Source organism: Fundulus heteroclitus, unplaced genomic scaffold (assembly GCF_011125445.2).
Source record: "Fundulus heteroclitus isolate FHET01 unplaced genomic scaffold, MU-UCD_Fhet_4.1 scaffold_42, whole genome shotgun sequence".
Classification (NCBI taxonomy): domain Eukaryota; kingdom Metazoa; phylum Chordata; class Actinopteri; order Cyprinodontiformes; family Fundulidae; genus Fundulus; species Fundulus heteroclitus.
The window spans coordinates 3,063,258-3,078,484 of NW_023396835.1; the positions used below are offsets into that span (position 1 = coordinate 3,063,258).

At 40.6% G+C, this 15,227-nt stretch overlaps 1 protein-coding gene across 8 annotated transcripts in view; it reads left to right on the plus strand.

Annotated features, from left to right (window-relative positions):
* Positions 1-15,227, plus strand: part of LOC105917585 (disco-interacting protein 2 homolog C) — a 253,099-nt gene that overhangs the window by 177,830 nt on the left and 60,042 nt on the right. For all 8 annotated transcript variants that reach the window (XM_036131247.1, XM_036131249.1, XM_036131243.1 and 5 more), the window contains 3 exons: positions 2,844-3,005; positions 5,662-5,781; positions 8,342-8,539. In XM_036131247.1, coding sequence (XP_035987140.1) covers positions 2,844-3,005; positions 5,662-5,781; positions 8,342-8,539 — 480 coding nt within the window. The remainder of the gene's footprint in view (positions 1-2,843; positions 3,006-5,661; positions 5,782-8,341; positions 8,540-15,227) is intronic.

A 15,227-nucleotide genomic window follows, 5' to 3' on the forward strand; every position in this document is an offset into this window, starting at 1 on the left:
TTTAAAACCTGAGTTTTGGCTCTCAAATGCCAAAATAGTGCAACTTTCATGAACTTATATAACATGTATAATACTAGTCAGGAGAGAGAAGGCTGCGTTTAAGTGACATAGAAACATCAAAATGGTATCGGTGCCTATTTGTTGGTACTCGCCGATACCGATACCACAATTTTAGTGCTGGATCGGAACACCGTACCATACTGGTATCGGTATCGATGCAGATTTACAATAACAATAATGAAATGTAGGGTCGTTTTTCAACTTCTATAACCGTTATTAGATGAATATAGTTTTGCCGTTAGCATATTGTTTAATAAGTTTGGTTTATCAAGAGGATCTTGAGACTACACACTTGTTAATTACTGGCACCAAGCGAGGTCCAGACTCCACCTTCAGGAACCACAGCTTCAGCGGACGGTATGAACTTTGTCTAAACCGAAATCAGCCACGACAAACATCAGAAATGAGTTGTTAAATGCTTATTTTGGCTTTGATTCGGCTTTGTTTGATTCCTAACCTATGGGGGCCCCAAAGGGGGTGCTAGAGAGGTTAGGGGTGAACTTAAGGCACGGTTCCACCGGCCCGCTGACTCGCCTGGAGATTTCAGACAAACTCAAGGCCAGTGGGCCGAATCTGCCCTCAAGAGCCAAAAAAGGCATATCATGTCATAAAGTAGAGGCATATATCCTTTTAAATTGTATAAAGTGGCTAAAACTGTGCCTCCTGCAGTGACTGTTGATCTTTTTTACTGTGTAGTTACAGCTTTCTGCCACTAGATGTCAGTTTTTCCACAGCACATTAAAACAACCCAGAAATGTCCAAAAAAAGAGAAAAAGTGACGCAGAATGATGAGTTTAAAGTTTAACTCTGCCCGATATCAACTTTGTTTGCAGATAAATTGTTCGAATGAGCCTAAGGTGCTACTTTTATGTTACTGTGATTTATTTTTTTATTTTTTACATTTTTATGTGAACTGGAATGAAATTATGACATGAAAAGTATCATCTATACAGGTGCAACCGGCCCTTTTTAATGACCTTTATGATGCCAAAGTGGCCCAAAATACAAATAAGTTTGACATTCCTGCTTTATAGTTTTTTTTTACCCCAACTATGGCAGGAGGTATAGGAGAACACGTGAATAAAGATGGTTTTTAACCGCAGTAATAATATTTTTTATCGGTTTGATTGCGTGCTTACTACCAGCTGTTCTGTCAGCAGCTTGACCGAGCTCTTGCTGCTGTCAGCGGGGCAACTCTGTGAAGCTCCCCCCGGGTGATCTGACTGTTTCTACAGAAAGACAGGCAGACAGGCAGACAGACAGACGGGCAGCAGGGAAGGCAGACAGCCGCGGCCTTGTGCCGCATGAGGCGGATGGATGGACACACAGAAACGGCTTTCAGTGTGAAATGAGAGAGTATATCAACTGATCTGATGCAGCACGACTGGGAAAGCTTAAGTGTCCTTTTTTTTTACACTTTGGGTGAGGTTCACGGTTTGACAATAACAAAATTATATTTCGGTTTGATCCGCTCTGTTCATAGTGGTCCTTAATATTAATGTCGCTCGTTAGTTTTTCTGGACTTCCTCAGAGAAAACCTTCACGTTTCTCTTCGCCTCATGGCCAATCACTGAAAAGAGGTGCGTTCACTCAATACTGCCCTGCAAAAACGGAACTAGACTTGGTTTAAAAGCATAAAAAAAATCTAATTTCCCATTAAAAAAGTCTAACGTCGTCTCCCTGTTTAGTTAAGATCAGTGAGCAGACGCAGAGACTCGAGTTAGAACGATGTCCTATTAGGAGAACCAGGCAGGTTAACAGGTGCAGACAAGGAAGAAACCTCCCTGTTTCACAGGTTTTTAAGCACAGCCTCATCATCGGTAACATCATGAATATTAGCTGCAGGGCCCCACCTGTTGAGGGAGTTCTAGCTTATCACCGGGCAGGCTGATGTGCTCAGACTGACCAAACATGGAGAATTAAAGTCTGTGTCCTTTTTCCCTGCATGCATATTCATGCACTCTCTCCCTGTAAGCAGCTGCTGCAAACATCCGGGCTGCAGAGTGTGGGAATGTTGTGGAAATGGAAATGATAATGACCTGGTAAACATTACAATCAATGGATTAGGTGTGCGTCGGCTGTGAGTGAACATGCATACACTGCAAAAACGGAACTAATAATAAGTAAAATATTCTTAAAATTTGTGTATTTTTCCTTGATTTGAGCAGGTAAATAAGATGATGTGCCAATAGAATAAGATTTTTGCATATAAAATAGGAACAGTTCATCTCCATCATCTCATTTCAAGTGCAGGATGTCTAATTATCTTATTTTAGGGGCCAAAATACTCATTCCATTGGCAGATAATATTATTTACCTGCTTAAATCAAGGACAAAAACACAAATTTTAAGAACATTTTACTTATTTTTAGATACGTTTTTGCAGTGTAAACATGCACACATTTGCACATGCATGCATGCTGATGTGTCAAGATCAGGGGCTCCCTTAAGAGTAGGAGCCACTTCTCTATGCTCTCTATGGTCATATATGGAGAAGTTGAGTATAATAAAAAAAGGATTCAGAACATAATGGTCTTTATAGGCTAAACACGATTGTGTTGTTATGCAGCCGCTTAATAAAACAGTCTTTTCTAGAGACTACCATGAAAAGTCCAATCCACAGAAAGTCAAAGTAAACCTTGGGATAAGTCGCTTTAGGGTTAGGAGATTAGCAGATTTACCTGCATACGTGTGAATGAGCCCAAATCCAGCCGGTTCTGACTTGGATCTTGGTTCCAGCCAAGCCTAATTTCCCGGCCTGTCTTTTTTTTTTTTTTCCCCAGAGAACCACTCTGCGCCCCCAGACGTGACCGGCTACACCAACAACGCCGCCAACACCACGACCGCAGACGGGATCCAGGTGGAGAGGGCCCTGGGGGGCGGCAGTGCGGCCCAGAGGCAGACGCCTAAGTATGGCAACGCCGAGCTGATGGAGACCGGAGACGGTGAGTGGACGCTGGGGAGAGCTGAGGCCGGGGGACAGAAAGAAGACTCAGGGCAAACGTTAACGTGACACACCAGTCGGTCCAGAAAAGATGGCGGTGCGTGTCTGCAGAGACCTTAGAGATGAGTAAAGACAGCAGTTTGTTGGCCTACATCTGAGCGTTTCTGCTCTGGTGAGAGCTGCGGCTGACTGGAGTCGTTCATCAGACGCTGCGATCGATGGCTCCGTGCAGCAAGATGTTGAACGCAGCTCACAGAGAAGCGTCTGCCAGGTACAACAGATGGGAGCTAATTGAGACGTTTGTCACGAAGAGTTTTATCAAACTGCCAGTTGTTGTGTTTTCCTCGTCATGTTGGGCAACAAGTTTACTTTGAACCATTAATATCAACATGCTGAGGTGGTTTCATTGCAAAAACCGATCTAAAAATAAGTAAAACGTTCTTAAAGTTAGTGTATTTATCCTTGATTTGAGCAGGTAAATAACATTATCTGCCAATGGAATGAGTATTTTGACCCCTAAAATAAGATAACTAGACACCCTGCACTTGAAATAGGATGATGAAGATGAGTTGTTCCTATTTTAAGTGCAAAAATCTGATTCCATTGGCAAATCATCTTATTTACCTGCTCAAATCAAGGACAAATACACTGTTTTTAAGAACATTTTACTTATTTTTAGTTCCGTTTTTGCAGTGTTGTCTTTGGCTTTCACGTGAGTCTGTTTAGAAACGTTTTTAACTGGCATACGATGTACCAGATAATCATAAAACTATAAGAATACAGAGTCATGTTTCAGCAGAAAGAGATCACCGGGTTATATCTGGTGAAAATCACCTAGTTAATAACTTTTAGGGACGACATTACTCTCACTGCAAAGTAAGTAGTGATGCATTCTGTCTGACCTTTGGTCCATTATTGTGGTAAATAAATCTCTTTTTGCTTTACTTTATTAAAGTTAAAGTTAGTAATCCTGTTCAGAAACACTTTTTGTCATACTGGGTACAGTACATTATGTATTCAGAAATAGGAGGTTAAAAGATCAGATTTCTAAAAGCGGCAGGTCTGTAAAAACTTAATCCAATTGACCAATCCCTGCCGCTCGGTCCGAATGGAACGAACCAATCGGATGCCTCCATGTCTCGTCCTGCACACACGCCTCCCTCTGTCCTTTGAGTTCTGGGGGTATTGCCTTATCTATTGGTTGTTCCACATGCCAATCATTCTGACGCGCTCACCTAACGCCAGCTTCAGCTTAAGACGAGCTTCCATGAACAGGATAAAGGGGCTAAAACAGAGCTGATCCGTTCCTGTAGACTTGAAAACTGGCTCAGAGCTTCGCCGTTTAGCCGTGTTTCTCTCTTTAGATGAAGCCGCTAAAGGAGCTATGTCTTCAATTATTAATGCTTTACTATTTCTTTAACATAGAAAGTACTCCTGGGTCAATGTGAGCTTCTGTGCTTTCTGTGTCTCTGCTCTGTCTTCTCTAAGCCCCAGTGGGTGGAGGCAGATGAGCGTTCACACTGAGCCTGGTTCTGGTTCTGCTGGAGGTTCTCCTCCCTGTTAAAGGGGAGTTTTCCTCTCCACTGTCACTTCATGCATGCTCAGTATGAGGGATTGCTGCAAAGCCATCAACAATGCAGACGACTGTCCACTGTGGCTCTACGCTCTTTCAGGAGGAGTGAAAGCTGCTAGTCAATGAAAACGTTTTAATCAGTCTGAATTATAAACTGAACTTTATTTTATTGTTTAATAACTAGGATTGACTTTGAATCTGTCTATGATTGACTGAGTAGACTAGTATCTTTTGTACAGTGCCTTTAGATGAGATTTGTGGTAAATTGATGCAGGGCTACCAGTACTCACTTTTGAACTAGAAGAGTCAGCGTTCACCTTAACTTTATATAAAATAAACACACTTTTCATGCTCTTTTATAGATATTGTCATTTTTAAATCTATATAAATGCAAGGGTGATCAAACAAGAAGAGAAGCAGAATAAAATAACATTTTGGTGGTGGATTGTGTTTGTCAGAACAGGCCCCATGTTGGTGACCCCTGGTCCATACGTAGAACCTGATGATTTCTGCCTCCCTGAAAGGAAACTAATTACGTTAATAATTGACGTGACCTAACAAATCTGGGTTTTCTAAAACAATATTAAATCCTTTCTTATGCTTTACACTGATGTTCACCGTGGAGGAGCAGTTAGAGACTGCATTGGCTGCTGCAGCTCCCTGTCTGTATGATGTGTCCTGCTCAGCTGTGGTCGTGTAGGAGAGAGGTTAGCTCAGGGCAACGCAATTCTTCAGGACTAATTATAAGGCAATGGGAACGTTAAAAGCACAGCACCTTGTTTATAAAGCAGAAAGAGGGTTTGTCCTCGCATCTGGGACCAGAAAAATCACTAGTGACTGAAATCAAACTAGAGAGGAAGGTAAAAAATATGCAAATGAGGGCCGGAGCTCACCGATGGTCGGCTTTAATCGTGCAAATATAAGAGAGAGGCTTAATGTTTGGTCACCCACTGGTAAGACACGCCGTCATTAATCTGTTTTCTCCTGCGGGTGTTGCGCTCGGTGACGGTTTTGGTGCGCCAGAGAGAATACAGCCAGAGTTTTCAGAAAACAGGCTTGGACTGAACGTGTTTGTCCTCCGCAGGCGTTCCAGTCAGCAGCAGAGTCTCAGCCAAGATACAGCAACTCGTCAACACGCTGAAGAGACCCAAACGGCCGCCGCTCAGAGAGTTCTTCGTCGACGACTTCGAGGAGCTTCTGGAGGGTAACAAGCTTCCCGTTATTTAAAAGAAACATATTTAAAATTCCTCATGAAAGAGAGGCCAGACTGGGACTTCACTGCCTTTTTCTTTCAGTGGCGTTTTACAGCCGACGTTTGCTTTACCACATGCAGCTGAAAAACACTCAAATCTCCCTAATGGGGGGGAATGTGACAAAGCCCAGCTGCACTGCTGAATATTTCCTTCTGTTTGCAGTATCAGAGGCTGCAGAGCAAGCAGTTAATTCATAATTTAAGCATGAATAGTAAGTGTGAAAAATACTCTCTTTGGCTCAGTGTTAAAATCCATCGCCACAGTGGTTCGCCTGATGAGAAGATCCTGGATCGTTCAGCTGGTAGAAAATCATACAGCTCCTCATCCAAATGTGATTATTGGGTCGACTGATATGCTTTTCTCTCACAGCTTTTAGTCTCTGAAAATCAAATAACTTTGTTCATGGATGCTGATTTTGCTTTTGCTTTTAACAAAGGCAAAATTATACATATACAGGCGAAATGTTGTTTAGCTTCTCACATCAAAGCTCTGTCAACATCTTGTTTGCCAGCATGAAAAGGATTTAATTGAGATTAGCTAATTGGACTGAACAACACTCAGACCATCAGGACACTTATAGGAACTCAGACAAGACCTCAGAGGGAGAATCAGTGATTTAAAGACACGGTAAAAGTTTCATTCAGCAATTTTTAAGATGTTTCCCAAGATGCCAAGGAGCATCTCTGTAGGAGCACAAGTTTTCCAGATGGGTCGACACGGCAATAAAGTCTGTAAGAAGACACAAACTTTCACCTTCAGATAAAAGGACAATGGTTAAGATGTCCGGAGGCAACCTGGAACGCCGGTATCGCTTTCTGCAGAGAAGCCACTTTTATGCCAGCAGTTTTCAGGGGATACGAGCAAAGACTGATTGGCCACAACGACGCGTTTGAATATTCAGAGCGAAGCCTTCAGACCTGAGAAGACCACGGTAATGGCAGCGTCATGCTGTGGGCTGCTGTAACATCAAACAAAGTGGATGGAATAATGAAAGCAGGAATCCAGCACCTGAAGCTTTATAGACCATAAAGACTTTATAGTCTTTATGGTCTATAAAGGCTCTGCCACAGGGAGCCGCTCAGTTTCAACAAGCCTGCAGCAGTTCTGCCCAGCAGAGCGGTCAGATGTTGGGCCAGAACGGAGCCAGAAGCTTGGTAGTGTTTGCAAAAAGCTTGGTGTTGGGGTACAACCTGCTGAGAGGCATTTAAGCAACTATCAGTGGTGTTAGTTGTTGTTGATACAGATGATTACAGATGCATTGTCTGTCGTTTTCCCTCCCTGGAAAAACAACTTTTTGAATAATGTCTGAAAAGTCGTAACTTATCACAATCGGCCACGACGAGGGGAAATAAACCTCTAAACCAGGGGTGTCCAAACTTTTTGGCTCATGGGCGAAAAGGTTCAAATCAAAAGCACACAAGGGCCAAAAAAATAAATAAAAAAATAACAAGCAAACAGTTGCTGTGTTTTTTTTTCTCTTTTGCCTGCTCTACAACATATGATCATTTTAAATAAATGAATAAATTTATCTATAAATAAATAAATAAATAAGACTACCTGTACTTTGCCAAAGTTCATTAATGAAACCCAATGAGATTTTATTGCAACAAAAACTGTATTTAAGAAAAAGTAATTGGACAGATGTAGCCCTAGTTACAATGTGCTTGCGCAAGTCTTGAAAGTCTTAATAAGTATGGAATTTTGAAACACTGTTTTCCAGACCTTGAAAAGTCTTGAATTTTGTGTGAAAGTCTTAATAAAGTATGGGAAAAAAATGTATGGTAGAATTTTACAGTATGCTCAAAGGCATTGTGAAATGAGAAATAGGAAGGTAGGCTATAAAACTATAATTTTACTAACTGGTCACGTACTGTATTAGCCTAATGGAATCAAACACTTGTTTGATGTGAAATTCATGTACTTGTGATTTTCATGTTTTGAAACGTTTTCATCAGTAAAAGCATATTTTACTGTGAATAATGCATACTAGCCTATAAAAATTAACATTTCTAATAAACAGTTTGTACAATCTCAACCAATGAAGTAGGCAGTAGGCACACAAGTACATAAAGTTAAGGTCTTGGGAAAAAAAATATAATTTTTAAAAAAGTCTGGAAAAAGTCTGGAATTTTAATTTGGAAAAAGAGCAAGCACCCTGAGTTACTATGAAATTAAAGAGCATCTAAAATGTGGGGTTATTAAAAGACAAATGTTTGGTGTTGTACCTAACATTCAATTGTAACATCTTAACTTGTGTGTAATAATTTTGCCCTGATTAAAAATAAAAAGTTTCCACCTGCCACGAGTGCTGATTGGCCAAATCTTTCTCGAAATGCAGTCGAAGGGCCGCACACAATCAGCACAGGGGCCGTAAATGGCCCCCGGGCCACACTTTGGCCACACCTGCTCTAAACACAACTCTTCTTGTTAGAATGTTTCCTGTCTTCAACACGTCTAAAGCTCGTAACACAGCGAGCCTTTTACCTCTCCTCCTCTTCCTCTCGCCTCCAGTCCAGCAGCCGGACCCCAACCTGCCCAAGGCCGAGGGGGCCCAGATGGTGGCCATGCGGGGCGAGCAGCTGGGCGTGGTGACCAACTGGCCCCCGTCCCTGGAGGCGGCGCTGCAGAGGTGGGGCACCATCTCTCCAAAGGCCCCGTGTCTGACCACCATGGACACCAACGGCAAGCCGCTCTACGCGCTCACCTACGGTACGCAGGTCATCAGACGTCTTGGCTCAGCCTTGAAAGTTGTGAAACTAAATGCTGTCAGTCGTTTTTTTTCCCCTTCCTTGCCTCTACCAACAGATGCACTGCAAAAACATTTATTTAGTCAGTTTTATTTTCCTTTAATTTAATAATTTAAAGCACTTTGCATTGTCTGTGTATTGCAATGTGCTACACAAAATGTTTGCCTTGCCTTCATATCCTGTTTGGCAAGGCAAATTTATTTGTAACACACATTTCAGGTACAAGGACAGCGCAAAGTACTTTAATTGATTAAAACATAGGAAAATAAAAGCAAGTTGGACTAAAATGTAGAAAAACTGAAACAAAATAAAACCTGAAAAACTATGAAAAAAAAAAAAGGAAACTAGAAGCAAATATTACTGATTTTGAAACAAACTTAATCTAATGATGGGTTTTGGTCTTCTTTTCCAACCCAGTCAATTTTCACTATTCTCTATTTTAATTTAATTTAATTTATTTTTTTACAATTATGTCACAGTATTTGCTGTGGAGCCGCTAAACAAGTTAATTTTGTTTCAGCTAACCAATTTTGTGTAGCTGGCATTTTTATTTCTTGCTCCGATTTTGTAGTCCGAGCTGAAAGATGCCGAAGTGGATGAGTGAAAATGTTCGGTTGTTTGGTGTATAACCCACAGAATTCATAACACGTCCCCCAGGATACTGTAAAATTGGCTTATGGGGTGGAGTGAAACGCTCTGTCAGTCGTTTTTTTGCTTCCTTGCCTCTACCAACAGATGCACTGCAAAAACGGATATAAAAATAAGTAAAATGTTCTTTAAAATGTGTGTTTTTGTCCTAGATTTGAGAAGTTAAATAAGATCATCTGCCAATGATATTAATATTTTGACCCTAAAATAAGATACTTAGACATCCTGCACTTGAAATAAGATGATAGAGATGAATTGTTCCTATCTTAAGTAAGCTGGTGAATATTCTCAGTCACCAGGTCATGGTCATTCCAAAAAAGTAAAAAAAAAACAACAACAAATGGACTTTTTTTTAAGTTTGAAGACTTTTAGCTTTATATCCAGAAAGCTTTCTCAATTCAAAATGTCTGGAGTAATGTGAAGCTCCAAGCTCTATGGTACTGCCCAACAAAGGCCTTGTAAAGGCTTAGATAACATGCAAATTGAACTGAAACTGGTCCACGCCTCTGCAAAAAAATAAAAAATCTTATTCCGTTGGCAGATCATCTTATTTACCTGCTCAAATCAAGGGCAAATACACTAATCTTAGGAAGATTTTACTTATTTTGGTTCGGTTTTTGCAGGCTAAACAGGGAAAATGTCACACAAGCGGAAATATTTCACATCCCACATGAGCCTGTATGATCTAACGCTTCATAAAAGTCGGCATGACGGTCCCCGGTTTGTTATGCAGAGTAATAAATACTAAAAACTCTCCAGTTTTATGCTGAGGGCTCCAACCTGTTTTAAAGCACATGCAGCGTCTCCCTCGGCTGGTTAAATGAAGCACCGAACGATGTTCAGCACCCGCTGTGTGAGAATAATCCCCCTAATGGCAGCCAGGCTGAGCGCTAAGCACATTAGCAACCTGTGAAAAAGATGTTTGGAAGAGAGCTGCACTGCTACAGGAGGAGGGAGAGTGTCACTTCTGTTTTTATTTTTATTTCTCTCCCAAAGGTCCGGTTTTACAGACTGTCAGCTAAAAGAATTGCAGGCTGATTCCTTGGACAGTCCCTGCACGCCTTATGCAAATAAAAACATAGTTTTACTGCCTCTGTGGTGATCAGAGAATAGTCTCTGACTTCAGTCTGGAGCCGGATCTTCAGCTGACTGAAAGCTTTTACTCTTCCATCATCAGTCAGTAGTTTTACACTGCAAAAAGGCAACTAAAAGTAAGTAAAAATGTCTTGATATTGGTGTATTTGTCCTTGATTTGACAAGGTAAATAAGACTATTTGCCAATGGAATAAAATTATTGCACTTAGAATAAGAACAGTTCATCTCCATCATCTTATTTCAAGTGTAGGATATCTAATTATCTTATTTTAGGGGTAAAACACTCATTCCATTGGCAAATAGTCTTATTTAGCTGCTCAAATCAAGGAAAAATACACAAATTTCAAGAAAATTTTACGTCTAGTTCCTTTTTACAGTGTAAAACTGCAGCTTATTGGCAAAAACACTGAAACAGGCCACAAACTGGTCAAACTGGGTTATATAGTCTGGCTCTGGATGATAAAAATAGAGTTGAAGCAACTATGGCTCCACTTCAAGACATCCCAGGCTAAACCCGCTTCCGGTGTTTAATCTAATGCAATACAACCATGTGCTAAACGAGGCTGTAGCAGCCACCCAATCTGCAGCAAAGTCATTTGAAGTGATGGGAACATGGATCAGCAATCTCACCTGCAGCACAGCCGCGGTTTCAGCTCTCCAAATCCATTTACTCCAGCCTGAATCACATCAGGGCCTCCTCCCAGGTTCAGCGCCGCGGTTGAATCTGCACACAGATTGGAACAAGTTTCTTTGTTCTGCAGCCGGAGCCTGGAGATTTATCAAAGAGGCAAACGGCAGCAGAGAACACGGCTGCGGGTCCGGAGGGCGTAAATAAAGAGATTTGGCCGCTGGCCCTCGGGTCCTCATGAATTTAGAGTCAAGGCTCCCGGCTGAGCTGCGGAGTGAATGAAATGATCCTGAGCGGACCGCAGACACGTCACAGCGTAAACTCACCAGAATCAAGACAAACACGCACCACTTATTCTGTTAAACGCCAGAAGATTAATTGATAAATATGTAATTTCTTCAGTTACGTTAGGAGAAATGCTGCACGGCTGCAGAAACAATGAACAAGTGTCAACTTTAAATCTGGCAGATTCAAAGTTTCTCTGTAGGAACTAAAGGACAGGCTAACTCATTTGTTTTAGCGCAAATATTTAATGGAGCAAACCTTAAAGGGGACATTTTTGTACAGAATCCACTTTTTTTTAGCACTTAAATACATTTTGTTGTGTTTTTAGAGACTCAAGAAATGCAGAAGATTTAAATGTAGTCTCTCCAGGTGCTGCGTCGATACCTTCATTTATTTAGCCTGTTTTATTTTCCTATATTTTAATAATTTAAAGCACTTTGCATTGTCTGTGTATTGAACTGTGCTATACAAAAATTTTGCCTTGCCTTCATATTCTGTTTGGCAAGACAAGGCAAATCTATTTGTGTAGCACATTTCAGTACAAGGACAGCCCAAAGTGCTTTAAATGATTAAAATTTAGGAAAATAAAAGCACGTTTGACAAAAATTTAGAACATTTTAAACAAAATAAAACATGGGAAAATGGAAACTAGAAGCAAATATTACTGATTTTGAAAACAGTTGGACCATAAACTTAAACTGATGATGGGTTTGGGTCTCCTTTTACAATCCAGTGAGTTTTCAATATTCTCTATTTTCTGTTTTTATCTTTTTTTTTTAACAATTATGTCACAGTATGTGCTGCAGAGGCGCTAAACAAGTTCATTTTTCTTTCAGCGAACCAATTTCGCGTAGCCGGCATTTTTATTTCTTGCTCCGATTTTGTAGTCCGAGCTGAAAGATGCCGAAGTGGATGAGTGAAAATGTTCAGTTGTTTGATGTATAACCCACAGAATTCATAACACGTCCCCCAGGATACTGTAAAATTTGCTTATTGGGGTGGAGTGAAACGCTCTGGCAGGGGGCGGGGCGTAAAGTGCCTCCTTTGGATTTAAAGAGACGGCACCTAAACAAGTTGCTCTAAGGTGCAGCTCAGAAGAGGGCAAAAGAGGAGCTGTGGGTCAACAATAAAAGGAATTCAGACCAAAGCATCACGGTTCCACAAATTAATAATTTCAATGTGAAAAGGAAGGATTTAAAAGCATGATATGTCCTCTTTAACCCATTAATCTCACCTGGTTTGGTCTTTAAAATATTTCCCTTAAAACAAATATGTATGATATATTGTTCCCCCCCCCCATTTCTTTTATGATTGTAATTTTTAAATTCTGTCCTCACCACACTGCAAAAAGGGGAATCAAGAGTAAGTAATTTTCTTGAATTGAATGTATTTGTCCTTGATTTGAGCAGACAAGTTTAAGTGATCTGCCAATAGAATAAGATTTCTGCACCTAAAATAAGAACAACTCATCTCCATCACCTTATTTCAAGTGCAGTATGTCTAATTATCTTATTTTACAGGTAAAAATATAATAATACTCAATCTATTGGCAGATAATATTATTTACCTGCTCAAATCAAGGACAAATACACTAATTTCAAGAAGATTTTACTTACTTTTGGTTTCTTTTAATTCTCTTTTGCACTGCATATGTATGAAATATTAATAGGTTTTACCAACAAAAGTATCTAGAAAGTTTGTTTTAACTACCAAAAAAAAAAAGAAACCTGTTTTAATCTGAAGTTAAAAAAGCAAGCAGCTCAGACCCTCCTAATTGATGATGGAAATGATGCCACACTGCAAAAAGGGAGCAAAAGTAATTAAAATGTTCTTGAAATTAGTGTATTTGTCCTTGATTTGAGCAGGTAAACAAGACTAATTGTCAATGGAATAAGATATTTGCACTTAAAATAAGAACAATTCATTCCAACCATCTTATTTCAAGTGTAGAATATCTAATTATATTATTTCAAGGGTAAAATACTCATTCTATAGGCAAAAAGTCTTATTTACATGCTCAAATCAAGGAAAAATACACTAATTTCAAGAGGATTTTACTTAACTTTAGTTCTGTTTTTGCAGTGCAGAGTGAAAACCTGCTGTAATCAAAGCTAGAGGGGTTCCACCTAAACTCTTCTTCCCTATGGATCACGGATCTCTCTGCTGAAACACTCAAACAAGGTTATTTTGAAAGGTTCAAAGGCTGCAGCAGATGGTTTTTAATGTGCAGGTTTGCACTAGCGATGGTCTCAGAGGTATTAGCAGACAGCGGCCCAGTGGCAGGAGCATCGGTTTCCTCCGAGCAGTGGGTCGGTCGGTCTGTGTGTGTGTGAGTGAGTTAGTGTGACTGATCTAACCGATGGCCGAGGGGTGAGGAGACGACAAGAACGCTCACCAGACTGTGAAATGTCTGCAGCCTGCGTTCAGGAGTCGACCAGAGACAGAAAACACGGTGAGGTTTCAGCATGGCAGGTGTGTGTGTGTGTGTGTGTCTGACGTGCCGTGCTGAATCTAAATCTCATCTCTTCTCTTCCTCCATCCGTTTCCCTCTCTTTATCTCTGATTCCTGCCGCGTCTCGTCTTTGATGTCGGCCCACAAAGACAAACTTGTTTTGTTTCTTCCGTCCTTCGCCCGAGGAGAACAGAGGGAATACGCGATGCCCGCCTCGCCTGCTGTCCTCAGACCGGGAGCCCGTCGGCGCTGCACTGCAGATAACCTCTGGTAGCGGCCAGGAGAGACGCGCACTGTGGTTCATTAAAGAGAAAGTTTCTAAAGAGTCGAGTTTCTCTGGGAGCTTTCATCCTGACTTCTTACCAACAAGTTATCGCTTCAAACAATTAAAGGAGAGATCCTGGAATGTCCCAAAACAGATTCTGTCCCAAAACCCAACAAACCTCCTTCTGTTAACCCTGCATGAATGAGCTGAGACCGTCTTTGGTGCTGGATTAATGCAGCTGCTGAGTCATGTGAGAAAATGCTGAGTCACTCTTTGCTTTTCTTGCTTCCCTCATTTTCCAGTGAGCAGCGGAGGAACTAAAATAATAGCCTCAAACAAACATAGCAGAATCTTCTGGTGACCATGCATGAAATGTTTTATGCGTTTCTCATCATTTACGTAGGAAAGGAAATGATCAGGGCCGGCCCAAGCCTCCATGGGGCCCTAGGCAAAATTAGATTTTGGGGCCCACTATTTCAGTCAATATATATAGGGCCAACCCCGAGAAGCAATTCAATCAAAGATAAAGCTACACAAATACAAACATGTTGGTATGGTTTGTTACTTTTAAAAAATAAACTTTTCTTGTTTTTAGCTAGCTAATTTGCCATTAACTGCTTAGCTACACAAATCTCTTTTATAAACATTAGCCTACCAAGCAAGCCAAGATTGAAACATACCTTTATCTTTTACTCCGCTTCCTCTTTCTTCCTTTTTCTATTCTTTGTCCCCGATGGACATGTTCTTTTTTTGCGACATTGTGTCGTCTAACCACCTGTGTTTTGGATGTGCAAAGACCATTTCCTTGAAATAAACAATCCAAATAGAAAACATGAGCAGTTTGCAGCTGAGCAACAAAACCAAAGAATTAAAACAAATAAAACACTCCATGGGTCATTCATTTTGTGGAAGTTTTTATGCAAATATAGAATAAACATATTATTTGTAGAACTAGCCTTTTTTATCTTTTATATTTCAAAATATTCCTCAGGTCTCCATAGGCCAAAGTTATAAAGAGCCACATGTGGCCCCAGAGCTGCAGCATGCACTAAGTGAAAGTTATAGCTTCAAAAATGGCTTCATTTTGATGTAGAGACCCTACCTGTGAAAAACAATCAATATGATAAGTAGTTTAAATGAAAACCTTTCAGAATATTGTGTCATCATCGCACCCTAATCCGGTGCAGATTTTTAATCATCCCGGACGTCGTATTCGCTGATTACAATAACAGACTTAAGGTCAGAAAAATCTAACTAATAGGCCCATTAAGGTCACT